The sequence below is a fragment of the Aspergillus alliaceus genome (genome assembly GCF_009176365.1).
Source record: "Aspergillus alliaceus strain CBS 536.65 unplaced genomic scaffold BDW43scaffold_7, whole genome shotgun sequence".
Classification (NCBI taxonomy): domain Eukaryota; kingdom Fungi; phylum Ascomycota; class Eurotiomycetes; order Eurotiales; family Aspergillaceae; genus Aspergillus; species Aspergillus alliaceus.
Window position 1 is genome coordinate 719,187 of NW_022474690.1, and position 18,219 is coordinate 737,405.

The window sequence follows — 18,219 nt, forward strand, 5'->3', positions numbered from 1 at the left end:
ATCATGCGAGTGCTCCGGATCAACAAAAGGAGTAATCTCATGGTCTACGTAGTGAGAATGCGGGAGATCAGTCTATGAGGTCAAGGAGGTATGTGGAGAGTGAGACACTAGTGATCCTGGGCAAGATCCTCCGTCTACCGAATGGTCGATTGGTTAGTCCCTGTCCGATGCTGGTTTTGATTGAGATGAATGACTGTTGGGGCTGGGGTTGGGTTTAAAATAGACCTCGAGGCATGCCGTGCTACATTCCTGTCGCATTCCTCTCTCCAGCCGAGTAGTATCGCTATGGGTATTTGTTCGTTCAGAATATCAGTAGAGAAAATTAAGTTGAAAACATGTTTCAGCAAGGAAATCTTCAAAGGAAGTCGAGGAAGCCTATGCTTCCAGCTCGCTAGTATTACGCTCTATCGTAGTGCCGGAACTTATAAAGAGCGGTTTCAAAAGACTGAAACCAAATGATTATTAATATGCTTCATAGGGGTATCTCATATCCCAGACCAGCCAATGTCCGGCCGGGCTCAACGTTCGAACCTCATTTCATCTCGCGGAAAAGACACCTAATCCCAATGTCGTCGGATGACAGGCCGTGCCGGATCCCACGGTCCCGTCACCACGTTCTTGTACTTCTGAAGACTGATGAGCCACCAGCTACATCCACCCATCGCCAAGGCAGCCAGGATGCTGCCCAGCACAGAACCGACGATAGCGGCCGTCAATCCGCCCCTTAATGTGATCCCAACCGCGCCACCAGCGGCGATCACCAGCACTAGTGTCAGGAACACATGACCCGTCCAGGAAATATGGCGCAGCTGCCGCCGAAAGATGGGGAACAGCCCAAACACTTCGATGGAGAACAGCATCAAACTGAACACATGTGTCGTGGACGGCAGCCGGGACGCGAGCACGGTCGAAGCCATCACGGCCGCGTTGGTTGACAAAGAAGCCGGGAACTTCGTCGCGCCGGCGCCCCCTCCACTTCCGTAGTCAAAAGAGAAGATGTTGGTGATCAACAGCCAGCAACTCATCGCCCAGATCGAGTCTTTGGCTGTTGATTTGGTAAGCGATTTGAGGATCGGACTGAGTCCAAGTAGTGCGCAGTAGATCAGAAAAGCCGATTTGACGGTAGATAGCCGCTGGCGATTACGCGAAGACAGTCGCGAAATCATCGGCGCATCGTGGGGGGGCAGGGGCAGGACGCTGCCGGCAGCAGCGCCGTTCGAAGTTCCGAAGGATGCCGCGTCCTGCGTGCAGGAATCGCCAAGGCCCGAGTTACTGCTCCTTCGACCCGGTTCTGTCTCACCATGAGACATCGTCAACCCAAGTCCATGGACCTTGTTTTCCTTCTGGCCGCTCAGCCGGGTGGTGGATGGGTTCACTGAGCTTGTCGTCGAGCTGGAACTGGAACCGCCGTCCCCTTCGGGTGCGCGCTCCGCGTGGCTCACCCCGTGCTCTCTGAACACCCACGAATCCCAGAGTATCCAGCCCATCGCCGTACCAACGCTACCCCAACACACGATCGAGACGGGACTCACTCGCTCCTTGAAGATGCCTATAAAGCAGCAGACAAAGATAGCCACCGAGCATACATGTTGAACGATGACCGTAGAATCGGCCACTAAAGGCCAGAAATCGTAGGGACGCACGCGCGGATTGCGTTGGAGATGATCAAGGAACGTCTCGGTATCGGTGTAGTTGTCAGGATCTGTCCAGTATTGTCAATAACCATTTTGACCTAAACCAATTCCGGTGCATACATGACTGTTTCACCCAGAGGAGCTTTTTCCACGCGCCCTTTCGTCTTCTGCGGCGACTGGTTCCTCGCAATTTTCGGCCATGGACCGCGTGCGGCGGTCGCAATGCGGCAACCGACGCAGCCGTGCCAGCGCTCCCATTCAATCCTCGAAGTGTTTCATCGTAACTCGCGGGCGCAGTTCGCGTTCTCACCAACGCAGGCGAATAGTACGCATCCTCAGGGGCAAGCCTGGTCGGATCAGGGAGTGTTCGGTGCTGTCCAGGAGGCTTGATCCCGACAGCTCGATAGGGATGGGTCTCAACGGGGACAGGTGGAGGAACTGGAGGGGGCGATTCGGACAGAGAAGGCATCGAGCAGTGCAGGACTCATGCTTGACGCATGGCGACGATGGATTGAGTGATTGATTATCTGCTTTGGGTTGATTTCCGATTGCGTCGCTTCGCCCACGTGGTCATTAGTCATCGCTTGCAATTTCTCGAAGTATAAAAAAAAGGGTAAAGAAAAACCTCAGTTATTACAACACATCCTAGGTATATCTGTGTTCAATGTCCCCATAAAATCGCTAGTCATGACTACATAGCAATGTTACGACAATCGCTTTTAACACCAGAAAATAAAACGCCACGCTAACAAACAATATTCAGCTCACTGAAGGCCTAGCACATGCCCGACTTCAACAGTTAAGACTCCGCTAGTGTCCTTCAAGCTCTTGACCTGCTCCACCAGTAGAGTAAATTCCCCTTCACTTCCCTCAAAGATAAATTGCTGTACACGCTGGGATGCTATCTGACATGAGAGGATCTTCACTTCAGCATTGCGGTCAAAGAGTTGGAAGAAAGTCCGAGCCTTATTGAAAAACTCTTTCCCTGTTTTGCACTCTTCCAGCGGAAAGCGGCGGATTGCCCCGGACTTATATGAGACGAGCTTGAAAATCACTTTTGATTCTTTGGGAGTGGCTGCGATAGGCTCGGTCAGTCGGGGCCTTTTGGAGGCCGGCTCTTGCTCTTGTTCCTGCTGTTGCTGTTCTTCTTCTTCTTCTTCTTCTTCTTCTTCTTCTTCTTCTTCTTCTTCTTCTTCTTCTTCTTCTTCTTCTTCTTCTTCTTCTTCTTCTTCTTCCTCGTCCTCGTCCTCCTCATTCTCCTCTTCATCTGAGGATTCATCATCTTCTTCAGACTCTTCGTTTGATGAGGATGACTCAGTTTCACCTGCCTCGGGGGCTGAAAGATTGTTTGCAGCAACCGGCCCCGGTAGACTCTTCCTCTGTGGCCTCATCTCCGGTCTTTGCACCTGCGTCTGTCCCGGCAGACTTCGCCTCCTCTTCGCGCCCGTTCTCGGTGTCTGCATCTCCACCTGTGGTTGTGTATTACTTGGTTTAGATTGTACCGCCCGCCGCTTGACCAGCGTCTCGAAAGCCTCCCACGCCTCAGGCTCGTACTGCACCTCTTCGATATTCGAGCGAAACTTCCTCACCGCACAAGTCGTAGGATCCCACCCATTCTTCACCCCATGCCAACCAATTAGGTATGTGCCATACGTCGTCCCAAATGGAAAGTAACACGAAACAAGCTTCTCCGGACCATCAACAGGATGCAGTATCAAGACATTATATTGGGCAGGCTGTTTGATCGCGAAAGAGGAAAGTTCCATATGGTTACCTTGGCGGTCGAAAGTCTTCCATTCCATTGTTGTGTATCGCCACATTTTATTTTTAATGACACAGGGCGGGCGTTGGGCACCATTCTCCTTATGCCATTCCTCCAGTATATCTACGAGGTGTTGCGGTAGGGGCCGATCGGGGCCGAAGATGGGCTTGGGGCTCAGGATGAGGGATCTAGGCGGGTTTTCAGTTTCGTTAAAAGGCGATACGGTCGGCTTGCGCTCTTCTTCTGAGGTGTTCGTGCCGAGGGAGGCCCCTCGCCTTGATCGATAAATATAAGCTTTAGAGAAGCGGAGTGGAGTCGAGGCAGACAAAGGGACTGTGCGTACCGGGTTGCCATACTTCTCTCGGTTTTTATTTTTGTTATTCGTTTGGCTCGACCCAATCGCTAGCAAAACGTGAGTATGTGAAAAGTCCGTTAATTGCTGACTTGCACGACTGCTCTGGGGAGGAGGGGGAGGGGTGGAAACTCCTGACTATGCGGAGGTAGTTCTCTGTTAGGTAAACGCGTGAATGACATCCGCGTGTCAAGAGGCCCAATGAGCTAAAAGGTAAGCTTAACATGCGCCACTCCGATTGGTCACGGTACCCACTATTGAGTCTTAGTTCTGTGGAGGTTTAGTGTCAATATTTATACAGTGTAGTAGCTCGTACCTATCTAATTATCAGCCCTCTTCGCGACGTTTCACGACATTCAACAAGAGTTTTGTTAGGCAAAGGGGTAATAGAATGCTATTCTATTTCCTCGCTCCTGTTCTGGACGCGTCGATTCCACACTCAGCACCTTGGGTTGCCTCGCAAAGGTGATGTGTCTCGCGCATGTAACCGCCAACTGTGCAACTTAAACAGTTCTGACAAACACGAAGCCGCAAAAATAGATTGTGACAGATATTATTCCATGGATTGCGTACGCTTGAACGGTTTTGTTTGTAGTTTTCACATTTCGCATGTCGCGTCTGTCAAATATTTGAAAACCGAGAGGCAATACGCTGGTTAGCGACTACTTTCTCATCGACATGCCAACTGAGTCCCAAATCATATAAGACGAAAAAGTGAAAGAGAGGAATATAACCCCTCCAATTTAGATTGATCCAGACGAGGGCGGTTAACCCGGGAAACCGAAAAGGGTCAAGAGAAAGTCCGAAAAGTGTTCAGGAAATATTATACAAATGTAGGTATGCCAATGTAACATCCGACTCTGTGATGTCCCGAGATATTTGCAACGTGCGCTTGCAAATTGTATATTCTTTTGTCTAACATGCAATGGGAAAATCGATAAGAAGCGGGTATCAGAAGCCCAGAAAACGAAAGGAAGGGCGTATAAATCAAACAAAAACAGATCATGCAAGCTTCCAATGATGCTATAGGAACGATGGTTCTTGGGACTCGTCAAGTAGAGCTATTCTTGAGATCATGTGGCACGGGACCGCCGTCGAGGCTATTTCTGCGGCCCCAGTTGGCTGGCTGTCGACGGAGGAAAGCTCCGACGGCACCGATATAGCCTTCGTGACGCAGGAAGTAGGCTTGTTTTTCGCCCTTGGACCAGAATCGGATGGCGTAGGATAGCGTGTTCATGGTTTGCCGGTGGCCTCGGATGAATGATCCACCGAAATAGATATGCTTCACTTGGTGTTTCTCAGACTGTAGATAGGCGATTTGTCCGATGTTGTTACTGAGAACTATGTTAGTTTGGGTCAAATCCGGGGATAATGGGAGCCCAAGGCGTACCTGATTGCATAAAGTAGGCTCCGGCTCATGTCTTCCGGCTTGAATGTTACTTCGCCATTCGTTTGGCCCGCCCCATCGTGGGACTGGTCTTCTCCGTCCTCTTCATGAACGCCATTCTTCAATCGGAAAACCTTTCCAAATGTGCTGGCGATGGCAGTGCTCTTCAGGCCAATCTTACTATAGTCCATGCCGTAGATATCGCCGACTAGCATATCGACCCCACTGTTGTCCCCGGTATCCGCCATCGCCAGCATATCGTCGAAAGTCTGAGCGCCAGTCAGAAGCGACATGATGCCCCAGAAGGTGCCACCGCCCAGATGGGTACCTCCTACACGCTGGTATTGCCTAGGTCCCGATACTTTGATCATGGATACACCCGAACCGATGTTGACTAATAGGTACGGATACACATCCGGTCGGGCCTCGGCAAATTGCATGGGGTCCGCTTCACTATACGTGAACACTTCGTTCGGGATCTCGGTGATGAAGAAATCAAGTCCTGTTGCCCAATCGAGTCAGCGCCCTTCTGATAGACGTAAATGCACGGGTAAAATTTATCGAGACATGGCGTACCGGTAATGAGGCATTCCATCTCGTCCTCCCGAATAATATTCACTTTCAACGAGTCCTTCAGCTTGTCGTAATACTTGTAGGCACCGCCGCCCGTCGCCATGACACATAGTTCATCACTAGATGGGCCGTGCGCTTTCTGGTACTCTTCCTTCAATTGCTTGATAAATTCAATGCACAGGTCTATACGATGGGTTTCAAAGTTGATAAAGTTCAATCGGCCGCCATTATCCACGGAGTCCAGCTCTCGTGTAAAATAAATCAATTTCGCAAGGGAACCTCCGATCTATCGAGGATAAGAGCGAAAGTTAGCGGCGTTATTGCTGAGGTGGTGATGCGATCTGGGAGCTGCTGATTCGATTGCGGGGGGAGGACCAATTTATGCGGGGGAACGGCAAAAGGATGAAGAGAAAAAGGGAAAAAAAAAAAAAAAAAAAAAAAAAAAAACATTTGAAGGACAGAGGACTCACATCAACTGCAACATGGCTCACCACACCAGTGTGATGAGGCAGTCGGATATCATGGCCTTCATAATGAACGCCATCCAACCTGACGGGACTCTTGGACCGAGGATCTTCATCGACAATGAAGGCGCCCTTGACATTGATCTTCACGGTTCCGGGATTGGTGATGGCCTTTTCCAGTCGGGTAGCACGCGACGAGGGGTGATTTGTGGACGCCATGGTGTATCAATGGGTAAGAGAAATGACGAAGGGAAAGGGGGGAGGGGACGACAAGCACGAAAATAAGCAAGTCACATCGAGAACCGAGAAATGGCAGTTCCGCTGAAGGTTTAGGGTGACATTTCGGAGTAATGGGATGCCGTGCTGTTCCCTACGGCGTATATCTCCTTCTGCCCGCTTTGGTTCTGTTAAGTGGAACCAGAAGGTTGATTGAAGCCTTTATTATCTTTATTCACTACCCGGAGTATGCACGGAGTACATTCTTAACTAAAAGCAAAACAAGAAGGAACAATTATGGGGCCGTATCTACGCAAGTCCAGGGTATTATATCCTTGCGTGACGTTATCATCCTGAGGCCATTCCCTTGGCCGCCACTCACAATACCTAGGTTACCCCATATAATATAATTGTAATTGTAATATAAATAGAATATCTTGTAGCTTACATATTCTACAGGCTTTCCTTCTTCGTTTTATTATTTTATTCATTTTTTATTACCTGTTTTTGCCCCCTCTTACAAAAGCACTCTGTAAAATACTAATATGTACTTGTAGATCACAAATATATATCACGGGAGCTTACCCCGGACCAGTGCGGGTTATTCTTACGTGAAATTAAAAAAAAAAAAAAAAAAAAAAAAAAAAAAAAATACCGGAGTTAACCTCCTCACCTATGGGAGCGAAGACATCTCTCCCCTTCTATCTACACATCAATTTTCCTTCTCAGCCAACCACCGCAGAATGAAGGGTGTGTCGGTGGTTTTCGCTGTTGCTCTTGCCCGTAGAGGTTGTTCCTTCTAACGTTGATAAAAGATAACTATAGATCTAACTCATCTAAAGCTTTTTGCGCCGCCCCCTTAAAAGTTACTCCTTCATACACCTCTCTTGTTCCATATCGGAAGTATGTATCTACTTGACCGTGCAATGAAAACAACTGACCTTGAGAATCAATCCATGACTTCTATGTCTAATGTACCGTCAAGTGAATGCACGGCAGCCTGCAGTGAAACCACTTTCAGTGGACCTTTGGATATACCCAATAAAATAGAACTATAGCCCTAAAAGTTGGTATGGTAACCCGGAAATGCGCATAAAATAATTCTGACTCCTGGCCGCTGATAGGGCAGGCCCTTACCTCTTATAACTCTGACCATATACTGATGATGATTACAAACGGTGGATATGTTTCTAGATCAATGTGCCATTCGGACACAGGAGGAATCATTCTAGTTGCTGTCACAATTTGATTTATAGACCGGGGTAGCGTACAGTTCCTCTGTCACTGGATACTAAACATACCAGGTAGCTCAAAGAGCAGGCTGTGAGGGTTCTCTATCTGTGCTCTGACATTCACTGTTCGAGTGGGACCCTCTCTATTGGCCTGCTGGAGTAGGGTGGCCTCAATCCTGCTCAGTGTGTTTATCACCTGAGCAACCTCTCCCCATCAAAGCTCCTCGTTGTTGCTTCTACTTCCCCTCTTCCTCGTACACTCGCCTTTTCTACTTCGTCTCCTAGCCTTCTCTTTGTACTCCCCTCTTGGCTTCTATCAGAAGTCATTCCCTTTCCCATCACACCCCCCCCCAAGCGACGAAACACGTTGAGTACATCCTCTCTTCCTACTCCTTAGATCTCCGCGTTGTGGTACCTGACACGCAGCAGTCTGCCAGTCACCCGCCCTTTTTGCTCCTCACGTGTATCCTTGCGTTTATTCAGGCACCATGGATAGCTTTGACGTGTCCAGCATCGGCATGGCTCTGAATGACGTGACTGACGCGCAGAACGCCAGAAAGGCCGAAGCTGCAAGTACTGCTCGTGAAAAGGGGTGGGTTGAGCCCGAGGGCTACGACTACGCCAAATACAATACTCTGCCCCAACTGCCTAAACCTGGTGAGAACATTGAACCAGAGCAGCGGCAGGAGCATCAGGGGCTCCCCGAGTGGGCGGCTAACGCTGCGAAATACGAGTGGAAGGACGAGTACGGTGACGTTGGCCCCCCCAATCCACAGTTGGAGGATATGCTGTTCCGGAGCGACTTCATCAACCGGACCGGCCTCAAAATTGGAAAGTAAGTGGGATGTATTCGCAAGTCAACGGAAAGAAACAGCTGATGATCGAAGTCTTCAAAACATTGAAGTGATCGCCGAGAGTAGGGAGCGACCTCAGCCCGTCAAGAGCGTGAGTCTGTCCAGGAATGATAACACGTCGAAAGCTTTAACGATAGCCCCAGTTTGATGATGCCGGGCTGCACCCCATCATATGCGACAACATCAAGCTCTGTTGCTACGATGTCCCCACCCCCATCCAGGCTTACGCCATTCCGGCTGTCTTGACCGGCCATGATCTTATCGCGATTGCCCAGACTGGTGAGTGACCGAGAATAGTATGAGCGAGACTGGACTAGCTATTAACCAAGCCAGGTTCTGGAAAAACTGCCGCTTTCCTGATTCCCGTCTTGTCGCAGTTAATGGGAAAGGCAAAGAAGCTTGCCGCTCCTCGCCCGAACCTGGCAGATGGCTTTAATCCAAGCACTGACTCTGTTGTCGCAGAGCCTCTGGTCCTGATCGTTGCACCCACCAGGGAGCTCTCCACTCAGATTTTCGATGAAGCACGTCGACTCTGCTATCGGTCGATGTTGCGTCCTTGCGTCGTTTATGGTGGCGCCCCAGTGCGCGACCAGAGGGACGAACTGCGGAAGGGGTGCGACATCCTGATTGGTACACCTGGTAGACTCCTTGACTTCATGGATAAACCTCATATCCTCTCCCTTCGTCGTGTCAAGTATGTATACCGTGGAACTTGTTAACCTCGGAACTTATTCACCTCGGAACTTATTTTCTTTGTTAGGTACACCATCATTGACGAGGCTGATGAGCTTCTCCTCGCGGATTGGGAGTCGGATTTTAATAGGATTATGTCGGGTGGAGGTAAGAAGCTAAAATTCCTGTTGATCATCCCTTGATATTGACCAACAAAGATATCAATGAGGACGCGGACCACCGTTACTTGATGTTCTCGGCAACATTCAACAAGGAGTGCCGCCAGCTGGCCCGCAAGTTCCTTGCTGATGACCACGTTCGGGTTCGCATCGGACGTCCTGGCAGCACCCATATCAACGTGGACCAGAATGTAATGCATTGACTAGGGAGCCTAAGGCTCTATAGTGTATGGATTGACTGACAAGCCATGCAGATTGTGTACGCTGAAGAACATCTCAAGAAGAAGTGCCTCTACGACTTGCTTCTGGCGATGCCTCCTTCTCGTACCCTGATTTTTGTCAACTCGAAGTCACAGGCCGATTTCTTGGATGACTACCTGTATAATATGGGCTTGCCCAGCACCTCGATCCACTCGGACCGTACTCAACGCGAGCGTGAAGATGCCTTGTGAGTTTTCCCCCGCTTGACAGAAATCGATCACTTGCTGAAGGCAAAATAGACGTTCTTTCCGTAGCGCCAAATGCCCCATCCTCGTCGCTACCGGGGTCTCGGCTCGTGGCCTTGACATCAAGAATGTTATGCACGTTGTTAACTTCGATCTCCCGCGCCAGTCTCATGGCGGGATTACCGAATACGTTCATCGCATTGGTACGTGCGGCATAGAACCGTCTATCTATTGGAAACCTGACCAAAGACAGGACGTACTGCCCGTATCGGAAATGAAGGGCTCGCCACCTCTTTTTACAACCACGATCGCGATTCGGACCTCGCCCCTTACCTTGTCCGGCTTCTTCTGGAGACAAAGCAGAAGATACCAGACTTCCTTGAATCCTACAAGCCTGCCGATGGTGAGACTTTGTTTGAGGACGATACCGACGAGGAAGGGGAAGGTAATGGCGAGAGTGCCAACGAGGACATCGGCAATGCCTGGGGTGGAATTCCGACGGGTGATACTAGCGATGCCCCTGCCCCTGCCGTCAACTACGACTTCTAGCCAACCCGCTCCAGGCTATCCGGAAGATGATAGCTGTCTATCCCACTCACCACTGGCATGGCGGAGTGGCTAGAAAAACTGATAGGTGGAGCCGTGACGGTTAATGCTGGTTCTCAGTCGTTTCTCAGTCTGTGGTAAAATGTTCTATGCAGTACAGGTTGCTGCGACTTCCCCATGATCTGCGGTCTCAGCTACGAACCAGGGAGACAAACAGCGGGCCGACTCTCTTAGCCTCGATAATTCCATGGGAGTCCAAGGTGTCTCTATCTCCTACTTCAGGTCCCAGAGGGCAATGATCGAGGACTTCCTAACCACCTACTGGTCGGGTTGGGGAGTGGTCGGGCAGTGGGGGATGGCAAGCGTTGTTTTCCTGTATGGCTAGACTTAAAAAAAAACCAAAATCAAAAAATCAAGAAAAAAGAAACCTCCCGCCTATTCTAGGACGCAGAGCTGCCGTGGATGATCAATCGCTCCTTCCGTATAAACCGAGTATTATACGATCTCCTCTTCCACTGATCATGAGAAAGAAAAAGCCCTCCATGCTACAGACTCATCACCCAGCACCAATATACATACCCCAGTCTCTCCTTCACAGCTTCTCATACGTATCCAGTCAACGGCAACCATGCATACCCTCCTCTATCTCTACACTCCACTCCTCCTCTCAGCTCTCACTCTTTCCAGCCAAACGACCCCCCGAACGCCCCTCCAAGTCACCTTCCTCCAACCTCCAACCAACACAACTCCCATAACCATTGACACCTTCGCGCACCCCCACAGAAACAACCTGGGGTCATGGCACGGCGCCCTGGAAGACCTCCCCTACACGCAAGGGCCAAACTACATCCGCCTAGCCCCAACAGACCCAGACCAAACCTACCACACCCAACTCTCCTCCACCACCCAATGCTTCAACCTCACCCCCTACTCAACCTGGTACCTCCACATCACCTTCGCCGGCCCCCCAACCTTCAGCATCTCCCTGCACCAACACAACCCCAACTGCACCCCCCTCTCCAACCCCTACCCGGAAACCTGGGACAGCGTCAACGCAGCCCACTACACCCTCCCACCCCCCGCCCCAAACCCACACGAAAAGGAAAATGAGAAGGAAATGAAAAACGTCTACATTCCCCTCTCGCACTTCAACATCTCCCAAAGCAGAGTCCTCTCCATCGCCCTGGGAAACTTCTACCCGCCCTACAGCGCCCCAACTACCGTCTTCAAAATCGAGCTCACACCATCTCCCCCAGTAGGCCTAACCCTACCGGACAAGGTCCCCAACGGGGATCTAAGACTGAGATGCACAAGACCAGGTTCGTTCGCCTTCGGGATCGACGACGGGATCCCGGCGCTCGCAGACGAGGTGCGGGAGATATTAGAGAGCGAGGGCGTGCAGGTGACTTTTTTTGTCGTGGGACGTGGACTGAGGGACTCGAGGACAGGGTTAGGGGCGTTTTATAGGGAGATGTTGGCCAAGGGGCATCAGGTGGGCTTGCATTCTGATGGTCATTTTAAGTGCGTCTTTCTTCTCCCTTTCTCCTTTAGCTTTTCTTTCTTTCTTCGTTTCCCCTTATGGTGCGAGATGGGCGATTTGGTCCAGGCTGAGCTGACGAGAGTCTAATCTATAGGATGGAAGGAATGGAGTCCGTGCAGGCGATCGACGAGGATATTATCGCGAACCTGGCGACCTTCAGATCGGTACTGGGGATTGAATGTTTGTCCTGGAACTTCTGTTCACATCCATCTATCTATGCAGTAAGTTAGTATAAAACTGATGGAAAACGATATATACAGCTCGGTATTTCCGTCCTCCCTACGGCACGATTGGGGCTCGGACTCGCGAACGTCTCGCGGTACATATCCCAGATCCTCAGATTATCAACTGGAGTGTCGATATCGAGGACTGGATGTGGGCGGATTCCGACACGCCCGAGCGACAGCTCGAGGCGTTTTATCGGGACGTGGAGCGGGGCGGGAATCTGGCGGTGCTGCATTATCTGGGCCCGACAACGGTGGGGTATTTTCGAGAAATTATTCGTTTCATCAAGGGGAAGGGGTTGAAGATTATGCGTATTGATCAGTGTTTGAAGGATCCAAGTGCTCCGGCGTTGGTTTGATCGGTTAATTCATGCAGTCATTTCCCTTGGTATAGGACTAGGCTGGTTTCGCTTTGCCAGTATGGATATATAAGGTATTGAGGTCTGAAAAACAAAAGTCGACAACTCCTATCATGCAAGTCCCCACCCCGCCCAGAGAAACATATCAAAACAAGATGAGCACAGCGAGAAGTGTAGTCTATAGTACAATTTCAACCTGACCAGCGTATATCTTGCCGGTCAGCATTGAGCTCGAAGAGAATACAAGTATACTCCAACCCATCACCCACGTTCGACCTGCGAACCGCCCAATACTTTACACCACCAATGTGTCGAAGAATTCAGAAACGAGAAAGAGAAACAGGGGGGAAAGGAATTTGTAAAATCACTCTGCTCCCCACTCCACACTCGAACAAGCCGGCGCATCGTGCAACATCGCCTCAACCTTCTTCATCACCCAGCCGGACCGCGCCTCCGAGCTAGACATGCCCAGCTTCGGCGTCTTCCCCGTAAAACAAGACCCGGAGCGGAAGGAGAACTGCACGCAATCCGGCTTATCCTTGCAGAGTGATTGGCATTCGTCGAAGGTGGTGATTTCGGAGTGTTCCTCGTCGGAGAGGTTGTCCCAATTATCGCGGAATGGAGAGAGATTCGGGTAGATGAGTTCTTTGAAGACGTCGCCGTGGAGAAGAAGGGTTTTCTGTTTCTGTGGTGCGCGATGATGTTAGCTAGTTTTCCAACAGTGATATTGGGCGGTTTAAGCTTACTTTGCTCCACCGGTGTTGCTCAAAGTTCCACAGATCTTGCACGTCACGCGCGCTCAGGTGGTGGAATGCGACGGCGGGGAAGCACCAGGGTCGACGGTAGAAAGCGGTCGTGAACTCGTCGAGTTCGCCGATGTTGGTGTTCTGCAGGATCGGCCAGGAAAAGTGCAATGGCACGTCGACGTCAACTAATACCTTACCCAAGACGCAGTCTCCGGCCCAGTGGGCGTCCGTGTACTCGTTCAGTTCGACATTGCGCTCCGCATACGCCTTTGCGACTCGCTGCATGGCCGGATTCGAGATGGCGAAGCCCGAGCCGCCGTGAGCGAAAATGACGTCGGCGATTTGGGTTTCAGTGCCAATGTACCACGGCTTGGACGCGTCGAAGTGCGACAGCCACTCAAGTAGCGTCCCCCACGAATAATACGTGTCCGCTTCCATGAAGACGTACCATTTTGCATCGTTCTTATAGCGCAGCGTTTCCTGGACCATCGGCAAGAACTTCCATTTATCCAGCTTCCAGCCAGGATTGTTGGGCTTGCCGATAGCGGAATTGGCCTCGTCGGCGAAATCAGCAGTCTCCAGGCCCTCTCGACCATGCTGCACGAGGCGGTTATAGATACTGAAGTCGGGTACGGTCCCTTTCACGTCCGGGTCCATGTTCCGGAAGGCGTCATGCACCTGCACGCCGTTGATTTCCTCCTCAAAGTCCGAGAATATTATGTAGTTTGGTACACAGCGCAGGGTGGTCCGGAAGTGCACCGGGACCTTGTCCAATGCCTCGGTAACACCTGTTTTCAGCACCACCAGCACATCGTCCATACCTGGGAGGGGCGGACAACCGACACGGCGTCGCCCATGGAAGCTCGATTGGAAGCGGGAGAAGTGATAGAGGAGGACGAGACAAAGGCAGGCAGTAATGGCGGTAATGCGACGACGGAATCGACGAGGAGGTAGCATCCTCGCTAGCGGGGGGGTAGGGTAAAGGAAGCTGGGGACAGCCTCCGCGCCGAACACCTGGGGAAATGACACGATATCAAAAGAGAAAAAAATTATAACCGATCCTCCAATTTGATGGCGGAGCAAAGGACCATTTTTCGTTATTTCCTTCCCTCTCGGTTCGTCGAACGCAATGTGGAATTCACGTGGGTATGAGGAATGTCCACCGAAGGAGAAAGGAGGTGAGAAAGGAGGAAGAATGGGGGAGAGAACCCAAGAGAGAAAAAAATAAAAAAATAAAAAAAAAGACGAGGGTCAACAACTCTAAGTCCCGACGATCGACAAGAGAATATTAGCAGTAGATAGTCGTTCACAGTTCAAGTCAACGGAGGGATGATCGACCCACTAGGATCTGAAGCTCAATGACGCGTATGGACTCAGCTCAAGAAATGGGACACTTTCGCCCAAGCCACTGTCAAAGTGAAACAGCTCCATTAAGATGGAACCAACCAAGGGAAGAAGGTCTCATTTTAGATACTGTGTCGTTCAGTAGCGGCCCAACGTGATTTTTGAATGGAAGGAAGATTGGAAAAGAGACTTCTCCAGGTTTTCATGAGGAAAGAACAGAGAACACCTGACCCCAAGGTAGAGAGAGCACTGTACTGTACTGTACTGTACTGTACTGAAGCGGTATGGTTTACCATACCAATACCAAGATAGGAATCTAAACTTCCTATTCTATTGAAACTGTACATACAGTATAAACTATCAAGCCTCGGTTCCTTTATTCCCTCACGGCAGACGAAGAAACAGCCATAGAACACTAGGAGAACCATTATACCATCCCAGTCGGAAAACCGCATTCTGCCCTTTTGACATAGTTTTGTTTTTGTGGACTTCTGTATATACGGGTCTTGCATCCATGGTTAGGCTTGCTTTGACACTATCGGGATTAGTAAATACAATTATCATGATATCGTCTCAGTTGCCTGCTTACTGGAAACTCTTTCGGACATAAACCAAGGACAGAATCATAACTGAAGTTTCTCGTAGGCCTTTCTGAAGCATCTACGCCTACCTTGTCGCGGCTTCATTTCGCATGTCTTTATACAGTAAGCAACCAATCCGCGAATACCCTGTGTAAGGTAATCTACTAACCCCAGGTGCCGTGGTGATATACTCTAGGCCATGATCTTTTGGAGCATTTGGTACATAAGGTATGAAAGGTCGTGCATTAGATCCTTGAGCCGGCTGGTTCTGAGAATTTGACACTGAGCTCTGTTGTCCAACCTGTCCCTGAGATCCAGCGTTAGACCCCTGAGCTGGTTGGTCATGCGGGTTTGATATGGGGAACGCTGGGCTTTGAGATCCAGCTTTTGGCCGTTGGCATACATTTGTCCGGGATCTGAAAGGGGGGCCTCGGATCTGGTCCTTGAGGTTGCGCACCGGGCTCTAGCAATGGCCCTGGTACAAAGATTGGATTTGGAACAAGGTCCATGGGGTCTGCAGCTACAAAGCTGGTGGAAAGGAGATGTAGGACTGCAAAAGAAATGATAAAGGAAGTGAATTCTTGTTCAATTAATCAGACATGATGAATCGGGGGGGGGGGGGGGGTCGTCTTAAGTAGCTCGTAGTTTCTTCGAACGTGATGCTGGGCAAAATACACCCTCTCATTTCTATAGCTAGGCGCTATTAATATGGATAATATCGTCCTCAGAATTATTAGTAAAACAGTGATTGGCCATAATAGAATCTCAAGATTCTGTTTAGTGGATGCAAATATTTATACCCCGATTGTATGTATATGTGTAATATCTTCCGCACTCCCTTTTCGTCTTCTTGTCCCCTCTTCGTTTTCTAGGAGCAGGGGCTTATAGATTTGGAGAATACGCCTCTTCGCCAAGCAGATATCAATGTATATTAGAGATTTCCTTAATTTTTCTCACAAGATTCAAGTAAAATATTATCTCGATCTATAGACTTCATGCAAGAAAGCTGGTACATACATACAGAATCTCAAAGGAGATTTAAACTATATAAAACTACGCCTTAGGTTTATGCCTCGAAATCATATTCGAATGCAACTTGACAAGCTCAGGAATGATTAGCGCCTCAATCTCCATTCCTTCGTGGCTGGGGTCCTGCCCCTGTTCGGCGTCCCCTTCCCCGGTCTTCGACGCCTGGGAGTCCCCGACTGCCTTTGCCTCGGCCAGTCCCACCTGTTCTTCTGCCCCGGAGATACTCTTACTGCGCTTAGACTTTGGCACCCGAATCCAGCGCTCATAGGGGAATTCAGGGGTGACAAATACTACCTCCCACTTTCGCGTCGACAAAAGGTTGCCGATCACGAGATGATGCGCGTACCGCTCAAGCGCCGTCCGTGCTTTGTACACGAGCAGGTTCGGATCCGTCTCGAGTTTGAATGAGACCACCATACTTCCGTCCGGTGCCCACCCGTCCACCAACCGGTGTAAGAACTTTGGAACAGGGTCCAGGTCGATGATCAGTTTCTTGCTATGGGTAGGCGGCTTGGTCTCCTGGGGTATTCCACCCGTGTAAATGTCCGAGGGGTCAATGGCTTCCTCGTTATTCAAGTTCGCGGGTAGCTCAGAAGACTGGATCTTGTGCTCCGACATCCGGTCACTCGGGATAAAGAAATCGCTGACCGCTGCGGCGAGGTAGAAGAGCGCATTGGGCCCCAGAGGTCTCATCAACATGGCCAATGATCGCAATTCAAACAGATACTCTGATACAGTGGTGAACGGGAGTAGCAGGAGGCGGTTATGCTGCTTTGCGTAACGGTATTTCCTCAGCACATCTCGCATCTGGTCCTGGTATTCGCTGTGGACCACGATACGCCCATGATCGGATTCGGAGGTGTTGGAGGGGGGCGCTTCATCCATGAAGTCCAAAAAGCAATTTGTTGAGTGGCTGTAATGGCGGGAGTATGGCAACAAACTGAATTGGCGATGGAGGAAAATCACGGCATATCCCGATTCCAAGAAGTACTCGGCACTCGTCGCTCCTCTCGTTCCAGCAGAAAAGTTATCGATGCTGAAGGAGACAGAGGGTCATCAGAGAGTTCTCATCGGATCAAATGAGCTGCTTACAAGCGAACCGTCTGGTTTTCCAAAGGAACCGTTGTACCTCCCGATGTGACGAGAACGAGGCGCCTGTTCGCCTCGACGTGATAATTGATGAACGCTCTGGCCAGCGCCTCATGTCTCGGGAGAGCCTTTGGTGGTGGATAATTGTTGAAGTAGACCGACTCTGCCTCAGCAGGGGTCATTTCGTTTGTGGGTGCGGACGCCATGTCGAAGGATAGTGCGGACCGGTGTCACCGGACCTTGTTCTGGAGCTCGGTTGTGATACCGGCGAGGTCAACTCTAAAGATAGATGACAATTGTGAGGTATAGCGAAGGTACGTTGTGTATTATTCACAAGTTGAGGTACAATATGCACCTGCACGAGGATAAAACGACAATTGAGTCCCAGCTGAGACAGATGAACAACTAATGTGTACTCCGCAATTAGTACTCGGTAAAGTCTTAAGGACATATCTAGATGACGGCGTCTGACATGGTACCCACCTCAGAGATCACTCAATGCCACCACAACTGCAATATTGTTCTGATCGTACCAGAAATCGCAGGTGTTGCAACAAAGGGGGAAGGGGAAGATATAGGAGTATGTTTTGATGTGATGCTGATATCTACAACGTTGTCTCCATCACGCCCGCCAAAAGATGCCGAGGGGCAGTTGAGGCGGGGAATTTGTTGTTTCACCGCCTTCAACGCATGACGCAGATGACAGCTATCAGCCAATCACGTCGCCCGGGCAAACGGAAACTCACGTGATCATCAATTCTTTGATCTTATCCTGCCTGTGGCAGAGTATAAGAACACTAGTCAAGAGTCTGGATAGCATTGATCGCAACTTGAACTTTATATAAGTAGCGCACTAAGGCATTGAGCCTTACATCGAGGCACATTGTATCGTGTTAGCAAACTCTAAAACTTTTATAGGTAAACCATCTTTATTTATCATGCTTTGGTCTTTTCATTGATATTAATATGGGTGCTATTGACATAGGGTCT

The 18,219-nt window shown here is 50.0% G+C and overlaps 7 protein-coding genes across 7 annotated transcripts; 2 read left to right on the forward strand and 5 right to left on the reverse strand.

Moving 5' to 3' along the window:
• Positions 1–39: 39 nt before the first annotated feature.
• pigc (phosphatidylinositol N-acetylglucosaminyltransferase) lies at positions 40–2,190 on the reverse strand. The gene is made up of 2 exons (XM_032040879.1): positions 1,755–2,190; positions 40–1,702 (listed from the first exon to the last, which is right to left on the reverse strand). The coding sequence occupies exons 1-2, from the start codon at positions 2,101–2,103 to the stop codon at positions 558–560; spliced, it is 1,494 nt and encodes a 497-aa protein (XP_031903800.1). The 5' UTR covers positions 2,104–2,190; the 3' UTR covers positions 40–557.
• A 29-nt stretch (positions 2,191–2,219) lies between these two features.
• Positions 2,220–4,305, reverse strand: BDW43DRAFT_228469 (uncharacterized protein). The gene is made up of 3 exons (XM_032039500.1): positions 4,065–4,305; positions 3,740–4,002; positions 2,220–3,671 (listed from the first exon to the last, which is right to left on the reverse strand). Exons 2-3 carry the CDS (start codon positions 3,748–3,750, stop codon positions 2,399–2,401), a joined length of 1,284 nt encoding a protein of 427 aa, XP_031903801.1. The 5' UTR covers positions 3,751–4,002; positions 4,065–4,305; the 3' UTR covers positions 2,220–2,398.
• BDW43DRAFT_228468 (pantothenate kinase) lies at positions 4,306–6,653 on the reverse strand. The gene is made up of 4 exons (XM_032039499.1): positions 6,179–6,653; positions 5,712–5,994; positions 5,139–5,637; positions 4,306–5,082 (listed from the first exon to the last, which is right to left on the reverse strand). The coding sequence occupies exons 1-4, from the start codon at positions 6,389–6,391 to the stop codon at positions 4,800–4,802; spliced, it is 1,278 nt and encodes a 425-aa protein (XP_031903802.1). The 5' UTR covers positions 6,392–6,653; the 3' UTR covers positions 4,306–4,799.
• Positions 6,654–8,108: 1,455 nt separating this feature from the next.
• BDW43DRAFT_307979 (DEAD/DEAH box helicase) lies at positions 8,109–10,320 on the forward strand (the record flags this gene model as incomplete). Its single annotated transcript, XM_032046365.1, has 9 exons — positions 8,109–8,455; positions 8,508–8,565; positions 8,618–8,753; positions 8,808–9,168; positions 9,235–9,314; positions 9,365–9,516; positions 9,580–9,773; positions 9,826–9,974; positions 10,025–10,320. The coding sequence occupies 9 exons, from the start codon at positions 8,109–8,111 to the stop codon at positions 10,318–10,320; spliced, it is 1,773 nt and encodes a 590-aa protein (XP_031903803.1).
• Positions 10,321–10,945: 625 nt separating this feature from the next.
• BDW43DRAFT_307980 (polysaccharide deacetylase family protein) lies at positions 10,946–12,440 on the forward strand (the record flags this gene model as incomplete). Its single annotated transcript, XM_032046366.1, has 3 exons — positions 10,946–11,838; positions 11,952–12,037; positions 12,118–12,440. 3 exons carry the CDS (start codon positions 10,946–10,948, stop codon positions 12,438–12,440), a joined length of 1,302 nt encoding a protein of 433 aa, XP_031903804.1.
• A 120-nt stretch (positions 12,441–12,560) lies between these two features.
• Positions 12,561–14,397, reverse strand: BDW43DRAFT_228533 (glycosyltransferase family 31 protein). Its single transcript, XM_032039501.1, has 2 exons — positions 13,187–14,397; positions 12,561–13,125 (listed from the first exon to the last, which is right to left on the reverse strand). The coding sequence occupies exons 1-2, from the start codon at positions 14,141–14,143 to the stop codon at positions 12,805–12,807; spliced, it is 1,278 nt and encodes a 425-aa protein (XP_031903805.1). The 5' UTR covers positions 14,144–14,397; the 3' UTR covers positions 12,561–12,804.
• A 1,690-nt stretch (positions 14,398–16,087) lies between these two features.
• BDW43DRAFT_266600 (phosphopantothenate--cysteine ligase CAB2) lies at positions 16,088–17,838 on the reverse strand. Its single transcript, XM_032040880.1, has 3 exons — positions 17,713–17,838; positions 17,233–17,634; positions 16,088–17,176 (listed from the first exon to the last, which is right to left on the reverse strand). Exons 2-3 carry the CDS (start codon positions 17,433–17,435, stop codon positions 16,165–16,167), a joined length of 1,215 nt encoding a protein of 404 aa, XP_031903806.1. The 5' UTR covers positions 17,436–17,634; positions 17,713–17,838; the 3' UTR covers positions 16,088–16,164.
• Positions 17,839–18,219: the final 381 nt, after the last annotated feature.

Coding starts and splice junctions, on each gene's coding strand:
- BDW43DRAFT_266600 (XM_032040880.1), bottom strand. CDS start 17,435: ATGGCGTCCGCACCCACAAACGAAATGACCCCTGCTGAGGCAGAGTCG. Junction 17,177..17,232: donor GAAAACCAGACGGTTCGCTT/GTAAGCAGCTCA, acceptor TGTCTCCTTCAG/CATCGATAACTTTTCTGCTG.
- BDW43DRAFT_228468 (XM_032039499.1), bottom strand. CDS start 6,391: ATGGCGTCCACAAATCACCCCTCGTCGCGTGCTACCCGACTGGAAAAG. Junction 5,995..6,178: donor TGAGCCATGTTGCAGTTGAT/GTGAGTCCTCTG, acceptor TATCCTCGATAG/ATCGGAGGTTCCCTTGCGAA. Junction 5,638..5,711: donor GATGGAATGCCTCATTACCG/GTACGCCATGTC, acceptor ATTGGGCAACAG/GACTTGATTTCTTCATCACC.
- BDW43DRAFT_228533 (XM_032039501.1), bottom strand. CDS start 14,143: ATGCTACCTCCTCGTCGATTCCGTCGTCGCATTACCGCCATTACTGCC. Junction 13,126..13,186: donor AGCAACACCGGTGGAGCAAA/GTAAGCTTAAAC, acceptor CGCGCACCACAG/AAACAGAAAACCCTTCTTCT.
- pigc (XM_032040879.1), bottom strand. CDS start 2,103: ATGCCTTCTCTGTCCGAATCGCCCCCTCCAGTTCCTCCACCTGTCCCC. Junction 1,703..1,754: donor CCTCTGGGTGAAACAGTCAT/GTATGCACCGGA, acceptor AATACTGGACAG/ATCCTGACAACTACACCGAT.